Raw genomic sequence first — 20,304 nt, forward strand, 5'->3', positions numbered from 1 at the left:
TTTGTAGTTAAAACAGAAACAGTTTCTATGATATGAATGCCCTTGCATTGCTCACCATGTAAGAACTTGTTCAGTCCCTGCAGTAGTGGAGTCATGGAGACCTGGGTAGCATATGTCAGGGAGATTTTGGTATCCACACAGAAGAAAGAGAAATGTAGATAAGAAGGGGAAATCTAGTTTGCTGCCTACTGTGCCCTATAAAAGGGTATAAGGTGAAGATATGAGTTTATGATTTTAGATTGATTATAAATTTATTAAAGCCTCTAAAAATATTTTTGTAGGAAAGAATCCTAGCTAACTGTGGCACTAGGTGACCTGTATTCCACCCTGAGCTGAAAGACTCCATAGTCGCTGCTACATACTGCATGCTCCTATGGTCACATGCACTACTTAGAAACTGCGTTGCATAGAAACATAAAACACAATAGAGTCCATGTTGATAAGAAACATTTCGGTCAAGGAACAGAAAAACAATCACCTGTCTAATGCTTGACCAACCATGAATAGATTAGAAAGGAAAAGAAAGAAAAAAGCTTGCCTATACTTATTAACCAACTGCCTATACTGATTAATCATCAGAACAGTAAAAAATAATCATATCCTTGTGCAAAATGGTATAAATAAAGCTGTCATCGACACTTTGTCGAGAGACCACCTCCATCTGACTCTGTGTCCTGTCTCTCCATACGCCGACTCTGTCTCATCCTTTTGGGCTTCACACCCCCCCACTGGAGCTGGACTCCGGCAAGGGACAGTTAGTATAAACCCTGAAAATTCCCTTTCCCTAGCCAAGAAGTAAATCTTAAGTAATACTGCATCCTAAGAGGAATTTTAGAGATTAGCACTGCCTCCAAAAACTTATACTATGCAGAGGTGACAGTTTCTACTATATTTGCATTTAATTTACCTGTTCACCCCCTGCAAAAACTAGATAGATCATAGTGATGGCAATGGACTGCAATGTGCTTAACCAAGTGATAGGCCTAATTGCAGCTGCCATGCCAAATGTGGTATCTTTACTAGAGTAGATCAGTATAACCTTTGACACTTGGTAGGTGGCTGTTTTTCTGGGGAATGTTCATCTTAAACTCCATCAGTGAATAAAATCAAAAGCAGTTCATCTTCTCATAACAAGGCAGCAGAATATATCCACTGTCTTGTCCCAGAGCTATGTTAACTCCTTTGCTTTATTTCATAACATACTCCACAAAAATCTCAACAGTGAACATTCTGCAGACCATAACGCTAGTCTACCATATTGATGACATCAAGCTAACTGGACCTAGTAAGCCGTAAATGGCAAGGACCCTAGATGACCTAGCAGGACACGTGCACATTAGTGAGGAAAAGATCAGGCCGATGAAGATTCAGGGGCCTGCCACATCAGTGATGACTGCAGGGGTCTAGGGCATGCCAGGAAATCCTCTCTGAGATAAAATACAAGTTATCTAGTTATCTCCTGCTACTAAGAAAGAGGCACTGGATTTTAGACGCAGCATGTACCATATTTAGAACTCAAAATGCTGCCAGGTGTGGGCAGGGCCTGGAGCAAGAAAATATATGCAGCAGGTGCAGGCTATGATACTAGCCAGTCTGATGTGATCCAGCCAATCTGATGTTGCTGGAATGCCCATGGTTGGTAAGGAAACTATGTGGCGTTTCCAGAAAGCCACGGTAGAAGAATTACAGTGTAGATCTCACCAAGCTGACCCATGCGTTCTCCAGCAGATAACTTCTCTGTGTTTATACATAGATCCTGTCATGCTCCCCAGCCCTAGTAGAGACAGAGTGGCTGACTATAGGACACCTACCAATCATGCTATTAGAGCTGCTCATTATGGGCTTGGTACCATCAGATCTACGAAATCATAATGTTAGGTAAATAGAAGAGCCATCATTTGTACCATAGAAGCAGTAAATTCAGAATTGACTCCAAGCAAGTCCAAAAGGAATTTCACGTACAGATGATCTGGACATTTCACCTACCTCTATTTCTATTGCACCAAAGTCTTTCCCAATTCACACCTGTGATTTCACAGGAAGATTCTCTATGGCCGGTTACAGAGGAGGAAAGATCTTTGCCCAAGTTCACAGATGACTGGTACATATGTTGGTGCCAAAAAAGCTTAACTGCTGAATTACAGGCCTGCTCAAGGAGGGCCCTATCGGACAGTGGTGAAGGGAAACCTTCCAAGTGAGCAGACCCACAAGCAGGATCTTTGCCATCCACTTGTAATGCAAAGAGAAGTGGCCTGAGGTATGGTATATACCTAGATAGCTGAGCAGTGGAAATGAACTGGTTGGTTGGTTCAGCAGGTGGAAGGAATACTATTATATTAGAGACAAGAAAATTGACTTACTAGATGTACATAGGACATCAAATTCAGCAAATACTGAATGTATATTATTTTATTCATAATTTATAAAAATTGACCACACTGTGTATTAAACAAAGTTTCAACAAATAGCTAAAGATAGAAATTACACAAACATATTACCTGACTACAGTGAAATCAAGCTAGGAATTAATAACAAAAAGATGATTAGAATATCCTATATGTTTGGAAATTTTAAATTCGTTCTAAATAACCTGTGGGTCAAAGCATCACACTAACTTTAGAAGATATTTGGAACTTGCCTATTTTGATACATCATAAAAAAAACATGTAGAATGCAGTTAAGCAGTATTTAGAGAAAAATTAGTATGTTGAATAAACATATTAGAAAAAGAGAAAGCCTAAATAAAGATTAATGAGTCAACCATCCTTCTCAAGAATGAGAAGAACAAGACACAATAAACACAAGAGTGTAAAAAAGAAAATAATTAAGAAATCAATAGTAAACAATTATCCGAGACAGAGAATCAAAATACCTTAAAGTTGGTTCATTGAAATATTAATAGAGTTCACACACATCTTACAATGTACAAGAAACCTAGAAGGAAGGCACAAATAACCAACATGAAGTATTAAAGGGAGAATATTGTACACAAACTCAAATATTGTACTAGACACAGACAACCAAAGTAATGATAAAATGTCATGCACAAGTCTATGCCAAGAAGCTAAAAAAATTAGTCAGAATTAACAAATACATAGAAATATAAATTAATCAAACTGACTCATCAAGCTTAGAAAAATCTGAAGAGTATGATAACTATTAAATAAGTTGAAGCTCAGGACCAGCTGGCCATGAGTAACTACCAAAGGAGTGTCAAAAATTCAAGGAAGAAATAATTCCAATCTTACATAAAAACTTACATAGAATAGCAAACACAAGAGAACACTCCCTAAAAATGTCATTTGTTTAGCACAACGCTGAAATCAAGGAAAATTAAAAGCCAATATCACTTATTGATGTAAATTAAAGGAGAAAAAAATCACACAATTATCCTTATAAACACAGAAAAGGCATTTGTTAAAATTCTTTTTATCATGGGGAAAAAAATCTCCTTAAACTAGGAATAGAAGGAAACTACCTTAATCTTTAAATGATATGAAAACATTTACAACAAAACACATTAATTGTGAAATGTTAACAGCTTTCTTCTGAGATCAGAAACAAGATGACTACCCAGTATTACATCTATCTGATATCGCACTGGAGGTTTTGGTTAGCATGATAAGGTGAAGAAATGCAAGTTAGATAGATTGCAGAGGAAGAAACAAAGTTGTTATTATTTGCAGATGATATTAAGGAGTACACAGAAAATCCAAAAGTATCTACAGATAGAGTATAATTAAAAAGGAAGTTTAGTAAGTTCACAGAATTTGAAAAATCAACATAAAATCAGTTTATTTTATAAACCAGCAACAAGCATAAATTGACATTTTAATTAAGACATGATTTATAATCATAAAAAAACAAGTAGTTAGGAGTAAGTCTAACAAACTGTGAGACCTATCTGGGGAAATCATATGACTTTATAAAGGGACATTAAGATGACTTACATACATGGAGAAATATATGATGTCTATGAATTGGAAGATTCAACATTTTGGAGTTATCAGTTCTCTTTTAACCCAGGACAATATTACTTTAAACACAGCAAAGTTACTTTAACATTACTTTAAAATTCATATGAAAGAACAAAATGTCAGTAATAGCTAGGAAACTTAAGAAAAAACTTGTCCTTCTAATTAAGACTGGTTATCAAGCTGTATTGGTCAAAATAGTCTAATATTGGTGCACAGACAGAAAATGTAACAAAATAATAGAGTACTCAAAAATAGACTTACACATATCTGGGATGTCTGAATATTAGAGAGATGGCAATTCAGATCGTCTTACTTTGCTCAGGTTACTTTAACAAAATACCATAGACTCGTGGCTTAAACAAAAGATTTTTTTTTCTTACAATTCTGGAGGCTGAGATGGCCAAAATCAAGGTGCTAGCAGCCAGAGGCCTCAAGCAGGGCCGTTTTCCAGGCTTACAGACTGCAGGGGTTCTCACTGTCCCCACAGGATATAGGCAACAAGCTCTCTGCTCTTTATAAAGTCACTGATCCCATCATGGGGGTTCCGCCCTCCAGGCTTCATCAAAACCTAATTCCCAAAGGCCCCACCCTTTAACATCATCATTTTGGGTGTCAGGGCTTCAATATATAAATTTGGGGGGGGGCAGCACAAACATTCAGTACATTACACAGATCAGTGGAGGAAAGATGAACTGTTCAATTAAAAATAGTTATCCATTCAGAAAAAGATTAAATTGGGTCTTAATTTAAAAATCAACTCCAAATAGATCTGAGACTTAATGTCCAAACCAAATACACAAAGAAACAAAAACCAAAAAAACTTTTAAAATGTAGGTAAATATATTGCAAATATATTTAAACATAAAAACACATCTTTACCTAAAAACATAGGTAAATATATTATAGAACTTGCAGGTAGAAATCAGTTCTTAGAAAAACACTGACCATAGAATAAAGAAGTAATAAATTTGATTGTATTAAAATCAAGGATTTTGAGTCTTCAGTAGTCATCTTAAAGATGTGAAAAGAGTAAATCCTAGGGATGTAAGGTACAGCATGATGACTATAGTTAATAATACTGTAGTGTACATTTGAAAATTGCTAAAAGAGTGGACCTTAAAAGTTCTCATCATAAGAAAAATAAATGAGACTATGTGTGGCAGTGGCTGTTCAGTAGACTTACTGTGGTGATTATTTCACAATATATACAAGCATCGAATCATTATGTTGTACACCTGAAACTCATGTTATATGTCAATTATATCTCAATAAAAATAAAAGATATAAAAAGGTATAAAATAGGAGAAGATACTATATACATACAAAGAATATCAAGAATATATCAAGTTTCCCACAAGCCAATGTAAACAAAAATAGCAATCAAAAAGTGGTAAAAGACATGAACAGACATTTCACAGAAGAAATACATATAACCAGAAGACACCTGAAGAGATGTTCTTTTGCTGTAATCACAGAAATAAAGATCAAAACCCCAGGATAATGTAGATTTTTAAAAAATACATTATTGTTTAACAAAATGTAAAAGCCTGACAATACCAAATGTTGGAAAGAAGGCCAATAGATGACAGCCAAGCCTTATAAACAAGTGAGTGTGAAAATCAGAGCAACTAATTCGGAAAATTGTTGGGCGTTATCTATTAAATTTAACAATCGTACCCAGACAAATACTTGAGAGTTCATAATTCCTATTCTTAGTTATATATGCAAGACAAACTCTTGCACATTTACATCAGGAGGTATATATATATAACACAGTGTGCACAAGAGCAAAATCTAGAAACAATCTATATACACATCAACTGAAAGAATAAATATTTTAAATTCACAAAATGGAATGTTTTAGAGCAGTCAGAATAAATGAGTTATATCACAAGGTTATCAGATTTTAACAATACATTTAAGTGGAAAAAAATAAGTACCAAAGTATTACTTACTATATTTTACCCTTACTATAAAATTTAAAACAACTAGATGAAAAACATATGTATGTATTAGAGGGAAGGGGAAGTATATATAATACAATAAAAGTGTATTCAAAAGAGCAAAGAATGATAATTATCTTTGTTGGTGGAAGTGGGGGAGAGGTATGAAGGACCATATATATTGTTAGATGTAGATCATACCAAGGCTCTAGCATGTGAGGGAGGGTGCTGTGTTCACAGATTCTTCTTATTTTTTTAGGTAATGATGACAGTTTGTCATCGTCCAATTCTGTGAACCTGAGGACCAACAGGATTAAAAAAGAAAACAGAATATGTGATAGAATATAAAGCATACAGAGTCACTTGTATCAAGGAAACAAAGCCAAGAAAGGGAAGAGCTTTCCTGCCTAGTTCTGCTGCAGTAAGAGTAGGACAGAATTCCCCAACCTGGAGGAACAACTTGGATGTTACAGCAAGGCTCTTATTGACCTATATCAGCTTTGACTCCAGACAGCAAAGTGAAGTGGGGATGCAAGCATAAAAAAAGAAAGAGGCAGAGAATAGACAAATGAAGAGCAGTGTGTGCTGAAATGTTGTAATTCATTACAGAAGACAGTAATTACTTGGTAGCAGTTTCCAGACTCAGAATGTTAGACTAACTCTGCCTTTTCATCACCAAATGGGTGCCTGAGGCCGAGAAGACTGCCAAGTCTGGTGCTGAGGAGATGGGGAAGGCTTTTTGTGGGCAGCATCTCCAAGAACCTAGACTGGGAACTCAGAGCACCGGTTACAGAAGAGCCTGCCATTTCTTCAAAGGCAGAAATGAGCTTCTCTGGGGACCCTCCTACGCTGTTGGTGGGAATGTAAATTAGTTCAACCATTGTGAAAAGCAATATGGAGTTTCCTCAAAAAACTAAAAGTAGAAATACCACTTGACCCAGTAATTCCACTCCTAGGAATTTACCTGAAGAAAACAAGATCCCTGATTCAAAAAGACATACACACCCCTAAGTTTATTGCAGCACTATTTACAATAGCCAAGAAATGGAAGCAACCTAAATGTCCATCAGTAGATGAATGGATAAAGATGTCTCATATATACACAATGGAATATTACTCAGCCATAAGAAGAAAACAAATCCTACCATTTGTAACAACAAATGGAGCTAGAGGGTATTATGTTCAGTGAAATAAGCCAGGTGGAGAAAGACAAGTACCAAATGATATCACTCATCTGTGGAGTATAAGAACAAAGCAAAAACTGAAGGAACAAAACAGCAGCAGACTCACAGAACCCAAGAGTGGACTAACAGTTACCAAAGGGAAAGGGACTGGGGAGGGTGGGTGTGGAAGGAGGGAGAAGAGGATTAAGGGGCATTATGATTAGCACACATAATGTGGGGGAGGCACGGGGAAGGCAGTATAGCACAGAGAAGACAAGTAGTGACTCTATAGCATCTTACTATGCTGATGAACAGTGACTGCAAAGGGGTGTGGGGGGGGGCATTTGATACTATGGGTGAATGTAGTAACCACAATGTTGCTCATGTGAAACCTTCATAAGATTGTATATCAATGATATCTTAATAAATAAATAAATAGGAGAAAAAGACATATGCACCCCATGTTTATTGCAGCACTATTTACAATAGCCAAGATATGGAAGCAACCTAAGTGCCCATCAGTAGATGAATGGATAAAGAAGATATGGTCCACATACACAATGGAATATTATTTAGCCATAAAAAGAAAACAAATCCTACCATTTGCAACAACATGGATAGATCTAGAGGGTATTATGCTCAGTGAAATAAGTCAGGTGGCGAAAGACAAGTACCAAATAATTTCACTCATTTGTGGAGTATAACAACAAAGCAAAACTGAAGGAATAATACAGCAGCAGGCTCACAGACTCCAAGAAGGGACTAGCAGTTACCAAAGGGAAGGGGTTGGGGAGAGTGGGTGGGGAGGGAGGGAGAAGGGGATTAAGGGGCATTATGATTAGCACACATAATGTCGGGGAGGCACAGGGAAGGCAGTACAGCATGGAGAAGACAAGTGATAACTCTATAGCATCTTACTATGCCAATGGATAGTGATTGCAATGGGGTTGGGGGGGGCTTGATAATATGGGTGCATGTTGAAACCACAATGTTGCTCATGTGAAACCTTCATAAGATTATATATCAATGATGCCTTAATTAAAAAAAAAAGAAAAAACACACACACAAAATAAAGAAATGAGGCTTTCCACTGAAAGCAGAAAAGGACCATTTGCAAAATAACAGCAAAGAAAGTGTGTGGAAAGATGCCCTAGTCAATGTCTGCTGAGAATCCAGGTTGCTGAGGAGGACCCAGTAAAACTACCTTAGGCTGGAGTAGAAATACTCACTATGTAGACATTTTACCTGGCTTCCGTGGGGTGGAAATAATACCCTTTCTGGAGACATCCCCCACCCCAACCAAATGGACAGGGCTGTTATGAGACATCAGTTTTCTACCAAACTACCTACCCACCTGTGAAATTTTTCTCAAGGAGCAGACTAAAGCCAGTAATACCAAATGTCCTGAACTGATTTTGAAAAAGCCATTAAGCCTGGTGCAGTGGACAGAGCATCAGGGCTGATAACCTCCATCTACTCTGAAGAGGTTGTGACACAGGAAGATCCCAGTCCCTCCTTTAAACATCATCCACGAGGAGCCTGTATTAAGTGCTGGCCTTAGGAGGGAGCTGAGTACACCAGATGGTGAAGCTCACAAGGCAGGCCACAGACTTGGATGACAGTTTCAGCACTGAAATAATTTACTTCCTAAGAAAGTTCTCAAGAAGCCTTCTGGGCCATTCCGCCTGAATCTGGAGAGATCAGAGAGACCAGAGAATTAAAGACTTTGAAAACAGGGATTTCAAAGCTCAAACAGTGTTCAACTTGGAACTGCAGGCTCTGGACAAAGGGATACTTTCTGGCCCTGAGCACAGTCTCCTGTGACTATATTCTGTACATAGCAACTTCCTGGAAATTGTCACTCCTCCATAGAGCTCTGGGCCAGAAGAAAAAGAACCTACTTTTCTTCCAACTTCAGCAACTTGGGGAAATTTTCTTGTTCAATCAAGAAAATGGGCAGATGTGATACTCCACTGATATCATCCTTCTGAGATATCACATATATTTAGCAAACTGCTACAGCTTAGTATCCCAGGAAGTTAGGACAGAGAATGAATTTCTAGTTGTAATATCACTGTAACATTGCAAGATGCAGACCATATGGCCCTGACAGTGAACCAAAAGGTGTAATAAATATCAGAAAAGATTTTTCAAAGTTAATATTTTTCAAAATTCTGCTATGTAGAAGTGAAGTTTAAAATTAAGACTAAGCATCAGAAAAACGGAGTGGACCAATTTAAATCTTAGAGATAAATGCCATCTTATCATACACAAAAATAAAGGGTAACTGTGAGCTGACGGATGTGTTAACTAACTATATTGTAGTAATTATTTCACAGTATCTGTGAATCACATTGTACACATTAACCTTACACAGTGTTATCTGCCAATTATACCTCAATAAAACTGGGGAAAAGAAGAAGTACTATGGTACTGATTGAAAGAATACAAAAAAATGCAATACATAAAGAAAAACACAATTAAGAAAAGAGATAGGTCCTTAAATTCAGAGATTTCATCATTGATTTTACACACACACACACACACACACACACACACACAAATAGATTCTACTTTTTTGTTGCCGGAGTCCAGCTCCAGCCGAGGTGTGGGTCACTAAGGAAAGGACAGCGTCGGCGAATGAGGAGACGAGACACCAGATTGGGGTTGAAGCATCTCCTGACATCAAGTGGCAGGGTCTTTATTTTTATATCTTTTAGGCCTTACATAATGTTAAACATTTTCTTTGCTCATGGATGATACAATGTTTTTTCCTTTCAGTTTTTGCATGATTCCAGCTCATGTTATCATTTCCTTGAACAGCTTCCTTGTAACATTTAATGTTTAACTTTCCCCTAACTTTTTGGCCAGAGACGTAGGTTATGTGCTAGGTGCTAGGCAGGAAAATGGCATGTGGCAGTGTGTGGGCTGTGATTCTGCTTTTAAGCGTGTGAGGTTATACAGAGTTTAATGCATATATAAAGTTCAAGCTGTATGGTTATATGGTTAAAACTATTAAACTTCTCTTCACATGCTCTTTTCTGTTTACATCAAAATGTTATCCAACCCCATCCTAGCTTAAGGTCTATGTCCTCACAATCTGGATCTAATTTTTGTATACAGTATGAACATTTTATTCTACCATAATAATCATTCCACATTTTTGGATCTTTGCATCTTTCTTCTCTAGTTCGTAAGCAGTAGGGTTTATTACTTCTCTTTATCCTTTCATACATGACACAGAGTCTGTACATACTACTTTGCCATTGATATAATAATATTTTGTCATGTATTCATCATAAATTCCTGTGTATGGGACATTTGTGAAAGCCCATTTCCCTATCTTTCCCATAGAATTTTTTTTCTTTAGGGGGATACCAGAGTAGTCCCCTTATGTTATAAGCAACATGCGGAGGCCCCTGGGCAGTAGGAATTATTAGGTATTTTTTGGTTTCACTTTGCTGTTTCACAGGAACTCCGGGGCTTTTCCACGGGCCTGGCTCCCATAACTCCTTCTTAGCCAATTCTGTAAGAAATTCCTCGTTCATCATATTTGTGTTGTTGCAGAGTAGGGGACAGACTGGATCTAATTCTTGGAACAGCTTGGTTTGTTCTGATTTAACTGCTTGGGGCGGCATGCCAGGACGGTTGGGCCTAGACTGCCGCTCTTATTCACAGAACTACTGTTTTGATTCCAATTCCGATCAAAGGTTCGGGTTATGTTGATTAATAGAGATGAATCAGTTTTAAATACATATGATTTCCCATATATGAGCCCAATTACCAACATTATAACTGCAAAAATAAGTACAGGAACTAGCAGGGCCCAGCTATGAGGTTTCCTGGCTTTCAAAATTCCTCCTTGTGACTGGACCTTGTCAAACAGCATGAGTAGCATGGCCCATGCCATTTTGTTCTAAATTTTATTCTAGAACATCATTCTTCTAACTGTAAAACAAACATCTAGACTGTCAGAATACTGAGAACAGATATCAGCTATCATTAATGTCTGAATACCCAGAACTCAGTATACAATACATTGTAAATGGTATGAGTTCAATAAACATTTTTATTTAGCTAAAAAGCTTAATGATAGAACACTCAGATTTCTCTAAATACAATTTTCAAGTTACTCTATTTTTGTCTGGAGTGTAGATATGCAATGGTACAAACTGCTCCCAAATATCAAGCCATGAGTTAAGCAAATAGAGTGGAAAAAAATTCTTCTGACTTAGTTTTCCATTCCCGCCCCTCACTCACTCTTACTTGTCTCAAACTATTTCTATTGCAGATACTTAGTTAAACCTTTATTAGACAATATGTGAAAAGGTCTACTGACAACAGGGCTGAGAAAAGCTCACTGGTGCTGGGCAGGGGTGTGGGCGCTGCAGAGGTCCAATTCCTGCTGGAAGCCAGGATTTAATCCAGGCCTACTACCAAGCAGCTGCTGACCATTTAAATATGGAATATATAACTTAAATGTATATGTAACTTAAAAATAAAATGGAAAAAAATGGTTTGCTTTTAAAGAAAAGACAAATGGCATGCCAGGCGCTGCTCTCAAGCACACCAGGTACACTGGGCATCCCCTCCCCATATGTCTGTTGCAGCTCCAATTTGTCGCATATTGTTTCCTCGACCTTCTTGCTCTATCACTATGGCTAGTTACCACAGAGGCTTCACATTTAGCAAAAAGATAAGGAAACGGGAGATTTATATCCTGTCAACAGTGATAGACACACATGGCGTAGACTATTACTAAGACTATTAGCCCGCTTGCTTCCTGTTTTACTGGCTGCCTAAAAATACTTCTTTTTGAGAGAGACCCTGCCGCTCCTAGAGCAGCGAAGAATGCTCAGGCTTAGTTTAGTGGTGACAAGCACAACCCTCCTACAACACATGGCCAAAGAACAGGTGTTTATCACCAAGTCTGTGGGGGTCAGGGGAACTATGGTTTTTTGTTTTGTTTTCTGTTTTTGTTGTTGTTGTTGTTAGTGCATCTATACATACATATGGCATAGTTTAATAAACGTTTTTTCTTATGTTTCACTGCTTTGTAAAGTCACACTCCATATACAGTCATCAAAAAATCCACTGATGGACAGTACGAAATTTAGAAGTTTCCAACATGGTGAAAGGGTGACAAGGAGCCACGTACTGAGGTGTATTTCAGGATGGGTGGGTGCTAACCTTATTCACTGTGGCATGTAAGCACTAAGTTCTGTCTAGTTCTGCCTTGAAAGGGGAGGACTTCACCCACAAGTACTGTCACTTGATCAGCAAACAGGGAACAAAAGGTTCTCTGGGCTTTGGCACTCTTGTTTTCTGGAAGGGTTTCTGATGGTGGCAGCAGAGAGGACAGTAAATGATGCAAAGTGGATCAACAGCTCCATCCCCTTAACCACTTCCTCACTCTAAAGCCCAGTAGAGGGGAAGCTCTTTGGGAAGGAAGAACGGAAGTTGGTATAGATGAAGGTCGCATTACTTGCCACAGGCCTGATGCTCTTAGGCTGCACCTGAGAGTGTGGAATCTGATCCCACTTTGAAAATGAATGGCACTATTTTATGAGTAGAGCATCTTGAGAAAATCCAGGATGCCTACTCTGAAACTTTAACTCAAGAATGTGGAAGCCACACCAGTATGCAGGTATATTCTCCTCTTAAAAATCTAGATGGGTATTTTGGTTTTCAAGTACCACATGAAAACTTTTTAAAAACTTTAATTGCCTAGTATAGTGTACATGTTGAGTTTTAAAGAGACCCTACATTGTGAATGGGTTAAGCCATCATTTATAACCATCTTCATGAAACATGGTTAACTTGGGTATTCTGGTGATATAAGATTAAACATGGAACCAAGCTGTGTTTTGCTCACAACATATAACCAACCAAAGTATATGTACATGTACAGGTTAATGCAAAGGCAGTAATACAGTATATTTAATCTTCAGATTAGGTATATAGGACCTGCTCACTCTGTATATCCCACCAAACACAAGAGCAGCAACTTATCTATTTCAATACAATTATGGGAAGAAATTATATGATATAAAATAAAGGTTCTTTCATAAAGTTTAAGATTTAGGGTAGAAGAAGACAAAAAAAAATCTCCATGAAGTAAAAAATGATTCCAAATTGGTCCAATACTCCATGAAGCCCTGAGATAAACCATAGTCCTCAAAGGCATACATTTGGATCAGGGCTCACCAAGACACTTCAGTATGTTTCAAACTGACTCATCATCACCTTCCGGCTGTACTCATAAGCCAAAAACAGCGACCCATTGGCGGGGAAGGCTCGAATCATGGTGGCGTTCAGTCCAGAATATAAGGCTGCTATTCCTTCATTTCTCACCACACTTAAAAGAGTTCCAATAAATCCTGCCTGTTTCCCAGACATGGAAAGAACCTGAATTCTGGATTTGATACAATCCACTGGGTATATGACAAGCCAAAGGCAAATGCCAGCAATTCCACCGCTTAACATCAAAGGGACAGGGCCTAGTTCGTCTTTTGATCTCCCTGAGGCAAAAAACGATCGGCTCAGTTCATAGCCACCGAAGAAGAAGAAATGGCCCGGTACTTCTTGAAGTAGTGTGCTCGAGAGCCCGTGGTAGAAGCCCAGTAGGCCGTCCTTTTTAAGGATATTCTTCACGACAGACCAAATCGTATTATGGCTTTTTGTTATTTTCCCCGACTTCTCCATTTCGTACATGGTCTGTAGCCGGCATTTCACAAGTTCAGTGGGGCACAGCGCCAGCGCAGCAAACGCAGAAGCCAAGGAGCCAGCGGCTGCGTTCTGCAGGTCACTCAGCTTTGCTTGCTTGTCCAGTCCAACCACTTGCCTCACATACTGTTGGCAGAAGCCATAGCACATGAAGAGCACAGAGTTCTCAGCGACGTAGGCCATCAGCGCTGGGCCGGTGCCCCTGTAGAAGCCCCGCAAACCCACTTGGGAGTACGTCTTCCGGCAGCAGTCGCTGAGGCCCTTGTAGAGGCCGGGGAACGTCTGCATCTTCACTTTCACTGTGTCGAAAGGCTGCCCGGCCAGGACACATGCTGTGCCCCCTATGGCTCCCGCGGTGAGGTCAATGGCGGCTTGGATGACAGGACTGGACTTCATGTTCGCCCGCTCATCTGCCGAGCTCCGCGGAAGGCAACCTTCTGGAGTTCAGGATGGGCGTCTCGCGTCCCGCCGCCTTCCCTCGGCCCGCACGCCACGGCCGGAGAAGCCGCTTAACCCCAGACCGGGCCGCGGGCCGCCCACCCCGCGCACCGGAATAACCCCCGGCCTAGCGCGCGGCTGCCCCAGCGCGCCCCGCGTCCCGCTGCGCCCAGGGCGCGGGCTAAATCAGCACTTCCAAGGAATTATAACACAGCAATTGAAAGCTATCGATCAATTCTTGCAATTATGGCCAGAGACTCCCGGCGCCGCTGTTCACGGCGGGGAAAGAAAAGCTTTCCTGTTCGGCCAAACCCTCCTCCCCCATTTCTCACAAGATGCGAGATGATTGATCGAGCCTGGAGTCAAAGGGTCAATCTACAGAATCAGCAGCTTAAAATAGGGAAGACAAACACACACCGGGTGTGGGGGGCGGGGGCGGGCGGTGTCTACATGACAAATCGGCAGCTGCTTTTGATCGGAAACCCAATTGGTCTCTGAGGCCCGAAAGGCAGAGGAGGCGCCCCGCCGCGCCTCTCCGGGTCCTGCCCCTCCCTTGCCTGGGGACGCGGCGCCAGGCCTGAGGCCGACAGGGCCGCTATTCTGTGCCTGCGGAGCTGGAGAAAGACTATTTCGGGCAAAATCGCCAAGGATTCTGGGACTGGAGCCCTGGGAGCTGGTGGGACTTAATTGTCTTTTCTAGAGGTAGGACACGGCAGTTTACAACAGGCTTGGAAAACATGTATTTATGTGATGCTAAGAAACTTGCTAGGAAAGAGCTGTTTGGCTGCATATTTGGTAAATTTCAAGGTTTTGAGGAGCTATAGAGCTTTATTGCAGCAACAGCGTTAAGTTCAGGATGTAACAACACTTCTAGTTTCCAAGACAAGATGTGATTTTGGACATAAGTGAGGGTACTGCTGTTAGGACTCAAATTTTCCTCCCAGATGCTCATAATCCCAGTACTGGAACAAATTCTCTTAAGGCTTACATTCTAAGGCCTGGAGGTATTTTACTTTCCAGGTAAAAACAAAATGGGGGATGAGGCATAAAAAGTATGCTGAAAAGATTTTCGGTTTGAAAACTTTCCTTGTCTGATTATCTTTGGCTGTCAATATTTAAAAGCGAAGCACTGAAAAGCATTGTGCATGTATAGTTTGTTAGACTTCATTGTAGTAGTGACCTGGCCTATTCTTTGGAGAATGCCCAAATGTCAGTGTTTGGGTTTTTCTCTGGAACTGCATGGTTTCTTCAGAGAATAATCTTCCCATCTTGACTGGGGGATGCGGGGAGGGCTGTGCGGTATGTAAGCCTTGGACGCTGATTTAGTAAGACCAAGATGGGGTAAGACTGGTGACATTACTTCAGTAAAGGATATAGATTTTCACTTGATTCCCTTGTCTGATCCTTCACATGCCTGCCTTCACTTGGGTCTGATTTCTCTGCTTCAGTTCACCTAGAAAATAAACTGTATGTGGGATGGGGGAGTCATCTGGATTCCTAGGGTGGGATAGACACCCTGGACATTCAACAGCTCTTACACAGACTTTAATGAATCCCATGTTTCCAGCCCCACACCTTCCTCCATTCCTTGGCAACTTTCACCTGCAAAAATTGAGCCTCTCACAGGTTCTATATTAAGTGGGTTTGTCTCTTTAGTATATCCTTTGCAGACATTTAACATGTAACTTTCTTTAGTTTCAGAATTCATTTCTTCATCTGGTTTAGCTTCCTGCAAACTGGCTGACATCTCTCATTCTGTTGTCTCATCTATTCTTTTTGTCCTTGGGGGTTACTGTTATTTTGGCAGACTTTCTGATAGACATGTGAGAACAATCTGAAATCTTAAACTAGGAAAAGATTTTTAAATTCCTCATGAGGTGTTTAATGTTTTATCATCCTCAGAAAAGGAGAAAAAAAGCTTATTTTAATACTCTGTGGAGGCCCTGTCAAGTTACCTACAATTACATCCAGTATTTTAATGACCACTGCCTGTCAAATAATCACGTTTTTTTAAAGAAAAAAAAACATACTGAGTTTTTACGAACACAAGAGGCAATAAACCACCTGCTTTTGCATTAAGTTTATATGTTTTGGAGAAACCAAAATAATAATCAATGCCAGGGATTATACAGGCATTAATAGGGAAATGGTATCTACCCTTATTGAATTGCCATAGTTGCACAATTGGTAGATCAAGTTCCATGGAATGTACTTAAAACAGGTGGTCTTGCAGAAAATAAGACCCCAGAATATACATTAACACTGCCCAATATGGCAGTCTTAAGCAAGTGAAACCATTTTTCCCTGATTTTAACTAACCAAAATGATGATGCTTGTTTTAAATTTGAGCATGTCCTCGCAATACGAGAAAATAATGGGAAAGCAACTGACAAGGTGAGAACATCCAATCACTCTATCCCTAATTAAACTGAGTGGCTAGATAGGATTACCAGGGAAAGGGAGGTTTGAGCTGAGGCCTGAATGACAAAAAGCTGGACATGAGAGTATCTGGAGACTGTTCCAGGAAAAGGGAGCTTAAGTGCTAAGTAAAGCTCTGTGGTGGAAGAGAGCCTGGCATTTTATGTACAGAAAGGCCAGGATGGCTGCTGTGTGATAAGCAGTCTTCCTAACTCTTATGTTTTCACATAGAATTCTTACTGGAAAATAAAAGAAGAAAACCAGAGTTCAAGATGGTCCTTTTCAGGTGTCAATCTCGTGTGAGTGTAGCAAAGTACCAAATGTACGAAAACAGAAGAATTTGTTACCAAAACTTGCCACTTATCTGCAAATCTAAAGAAATAATCCAAAGCCTAGATATTGAGAGAAGCCTTGAGTAAGCCTCTACATTCTTATGAAAATATTTTGGTAAAAGAAAAATTATCACATAATTTAAGGGAAAATTTGTCTTGTGAGGTCTCTAAATATCAGCATATGATTATAGCTTTGAGAAGTAAAGAATATTTAAAAATTTTACTACTGGTTCCTGTCAAATACAAAATTAACCCAACATTAACTGCTTCTTTCCCTACAAAATGTGATCAAATAGCTGTCATTAACCCCAAGAAACCACAAGAGGATCTGACACCCACTACCCACCCCTGTAAGAGCAAAACAACATTACTAGGTGAAAATTACCTTTATTTACTATTTCAACACAAGTTTAAGAAATGACTTACAATCTTACATGTGGAAAATGGCTTTGAACAGCTAGGAAAATAGCTACTATAGGAAAACTATGCAAACTAGCTTCAATGCCTGCAGACTAGACTATGCTTACTGATTTAAGAGCAGCAGCAGTTGCTTCTGGCAAATCGAGAAGCAGAACGAAGCCCTGCAGTGAAGCTGTGATTACTAAGGTTGAACTGTTCATTCCATAATCCTACAACTCTCCTATAATCATTTATCTGTCTATACATTCTGCTTCCTAGAAGATAAACACCTAGCAAAGTGGTTCTGAAACAAAGGAGAAAACAATTCACATTTATCTATAAAACAAACTCAGTAGAAAGCAGTGGAGGAAATGGGGGACTACTGCAAAGTTTTAATTCTTAGACCAGTTGATGAAGTCAAGATTTTTCTTTTGATGGTGATCAGTCTAAGGAATGAAATTAAGTATGAAAGCTCTTCTCACTCTCTAGGAGTGACTCTAGCTCTTCTTGCAGAGAGCTGAGCTGCTCCTTTTCTCGGTCTTCTTTTTGTTTGAGTTCATCCAGCACAGCCTGAAACCTGTTTTTGAGAGCCAGGTTTTCCACTTTCATGATGAGATCCTCCTGACGTTTTGCCCTTTCTTGGGTCTCTTGGAGCTTGCCTTTGATGTTATCAATCTGTTTCTGAATTCCCATAACCAGTTGACTGGTTCCCTCCTTTTCTTGGTGCTGTTCATCTGATTTTAGCTTGTCCTGTAGCTGTCTTACCAGATCTTCCTCAGTGTCAATGATGTTTATATCTTCTTCATCCTGATGCTGTGTCTCATCTTCATCTTCACTGCTGCTGCTGAGGTCATTGAATATCTCCCGAAGCTCATCATGCTCTAGTGAGTCACGACCCTGCCTGTGGCCAGACATTCCTGGAGAAGAGATATCAAGGCCTTGATTTTCTGTTTCTTTTGTTTCATCTTCAGCAATTATTTCCCAACGAGTACTGACAGCTTCAGCATCTGTACTCAGCAACCGCTTCACTTCTTTTTCCACATCTGGAGACTCAATGTACTTCTTTTTTGCTGTCTTCCGGAACCTTCTCTTTCTGACATTTTTTAGAGGCATGGTAAGCCCATGGTTCCATACAAACTTTTTCTCTTTATCCTTATCCTTTTTCTTGCTTGCTTTGGGATCAGCAGTAGCAACTGGTTCCTCTACAGGCGGATAGAGATCACCATCAACTGTGCAGACAAGCATCTGACAGATATCAGCTGTCTTGTAAAAGGTTTTTTTATCAATGGTTTTCAGGCTTTCCATAACACACGGTGTATCTACCAATTTTGAGGCCAGTGGGACCCGGTCCACTCTGACAATTCCATGACGCCCATCAGGGTGCATTTCGATCGAAAGTCTGTCCTTTAGGTTCACATGACCAGACTGTACTGCCCGCCTCACAGTAGAGGCAAATTCTGGGGGTAGCCGTAAGATAAACTGGCTCTCTAGTTCATGAGGAGCATCATCTTTGCTCTTACTCATCTTTACTTCTTGGAGATTCACTTCTCTAACAACCACTTGTTGCACTTAAAAGTTCCAGCTATTGCAACAGTTAAAAAGACCAGTTCGTTATGAAGTGAAGTCTTTAATTACAAAGAGTTCTACGTAGAACACCAGCTAAGTGTCTATTTCGTCTTAATTTTGAACCAAGCCAAGTCTTTCTAAATTTGCTGTGACTGAATATGAGTCGTTACGGATATATTGGCTTAGTTAGGTCCGTTTAAATCTGTTAGCTGCAATGCCAAGTTCCAACCTCTAGATGTCGCTGCCGGACAACGCAGAGAAACCGAGCAAGAAAACAAAATGGCGGCTCCCGCGGAGTGATTTTCGCTACAGAAAAGTACTGTCCGGCAGACGCTCCCAATCCACAAACTCTTTCGGAACAAAAGATATTCAAAAGCCTGGAGCAGTGAGCTCTCTTCGCCTCGGGTACTTACAGTCCAGTGACCATCTTCTCCCAAAAGTAGCGAGCAGAGGAGGAAGCCACTCAGAGCATGGCGGCCGTAGCAGAGTCTCCTTCCTTAGTCCTTCGTTCCTACCGCCTCTTGCCCGAGCGATCCGCTGATTACCAATGAAATAGCCCAACACGGGCGGTGCGAAATCTCGCCGCGCCCCGCGGCTCTGAACGCCATACTTAGCAGCTCGGCAGCCCAGCAGCTCGGCAGCTACGGAGCTCAGCGGGCCAGCAGCTCGGCAGCTACGCAGCACAGCAGTCCGCCGGCAGAACAAGCCGACGAGGGAGCGTTACGTCACCGCGAGCGGGATTGGAGGCTGCTGTGAGTGACAGCAAGACTCAAGCGGAAGTGTGTGGTGTCCCGGCGTGCGCAGGCGCAGTTACGCTATCCAGCAGCTTGTCTTCTTGGTTTAGAAACAACGGCTCCAAGAAAGACATAGATCCTCCCGTCCCCTGTCCCTCGTCCCCTGTCCTCCGCTGCTAAGCCAGAACTTTTATCGGATCGCCGTGGGGCCAGATAGCTGCGAGGTTTCCGGGTGATTACAGGAGATAAGGCATACGTGCAGAAAGCGTCTTAAGTTTTGGAAACATCTCGGATGCTCCCCAGGATATATATGGAGCCGATATAAGAATTGATAAAGAATAATACTGTGGATTTAATAATACTGTACCCAGCTCAGTGGTGTGAGGAGGACATGCTGCCCACTATGTAATGCTAACCATATGTTTTGTTGATAATGAGAATGTCTGGAGGAGACCCATGCCTGAGGGACTGTCTTTTGAAGGACCCCCAAGAGAACAAGGGTGATTCCCCTTTTTAATATATTTAACGTAGATACAAATGTAAACAGAGAAGTGTATGTTCTTCTGGAGGTATATGTTCATTTGGGACAGAGTTGTCTAATAGACAAA

At 40.4% G+C, this 20,304-nt stretch overlaps 2 protein-coding genes across 2 annotated transcripts; both read right to left on the reverse strand.

Annotated features, from left to right (window-relative positions):
* Positions 1 to 11,134: 11,134 nt before the first annotated feature.
* LOC118917728 (mitochondrial ornithine transporter 2) lies at positions 11,135 to 16,129 on the reverse strand. The gene has a single exon (XM_036895822.2). The coding sequence runs from the start codon at positions 14,203 to 14,205 to the stop codon at positions 13,300 to 13,302; it is 906 nt and encodes a 301-aa protein (XP_036751717.2). The 5' UTR covers positions 14,206 to 16,129; the 3' UTR covers positions 11,135 to 13,299.
* A 1,239-nt stretch (positions 16,130 to 17,368) lies between these two features.
* Positions 17,369 to 19,668, reverse strand: TAF7 (TATA-box binding protein associated factor 7). The gene has a single exon (XM_036895808.2). The coding sequence runs from the start codon at positions 18,918 to 18,920 to the stop codon at positions 17,856 to 17,858; it is 1,065 nt and encodes a 354-aa protein (XP_036751703.1). The 5' UTR covers positions 18,921 to 19,668; the 3' UTR covers positions 17,369 to 17,855.
* Between the last annotated feature and the right edge of the window lie 636 nt (positions 19,669 to 20,304).

This window comes from Manis pentadactyla, chromosome 13 (genome assembly GCF_030020395.1).
Source record: "Manis pentadactyla isolate mManPen7 chromosome 13, mManPen7.hap1, whole genome shotgun sequence".
NCBI classification, from domain to species: domain Eukaryota; kingdom Metazoa; phylum Chordata; class Mammalia; order Pholidota; family Manidae; genus Manis; species Manis pentadactyla.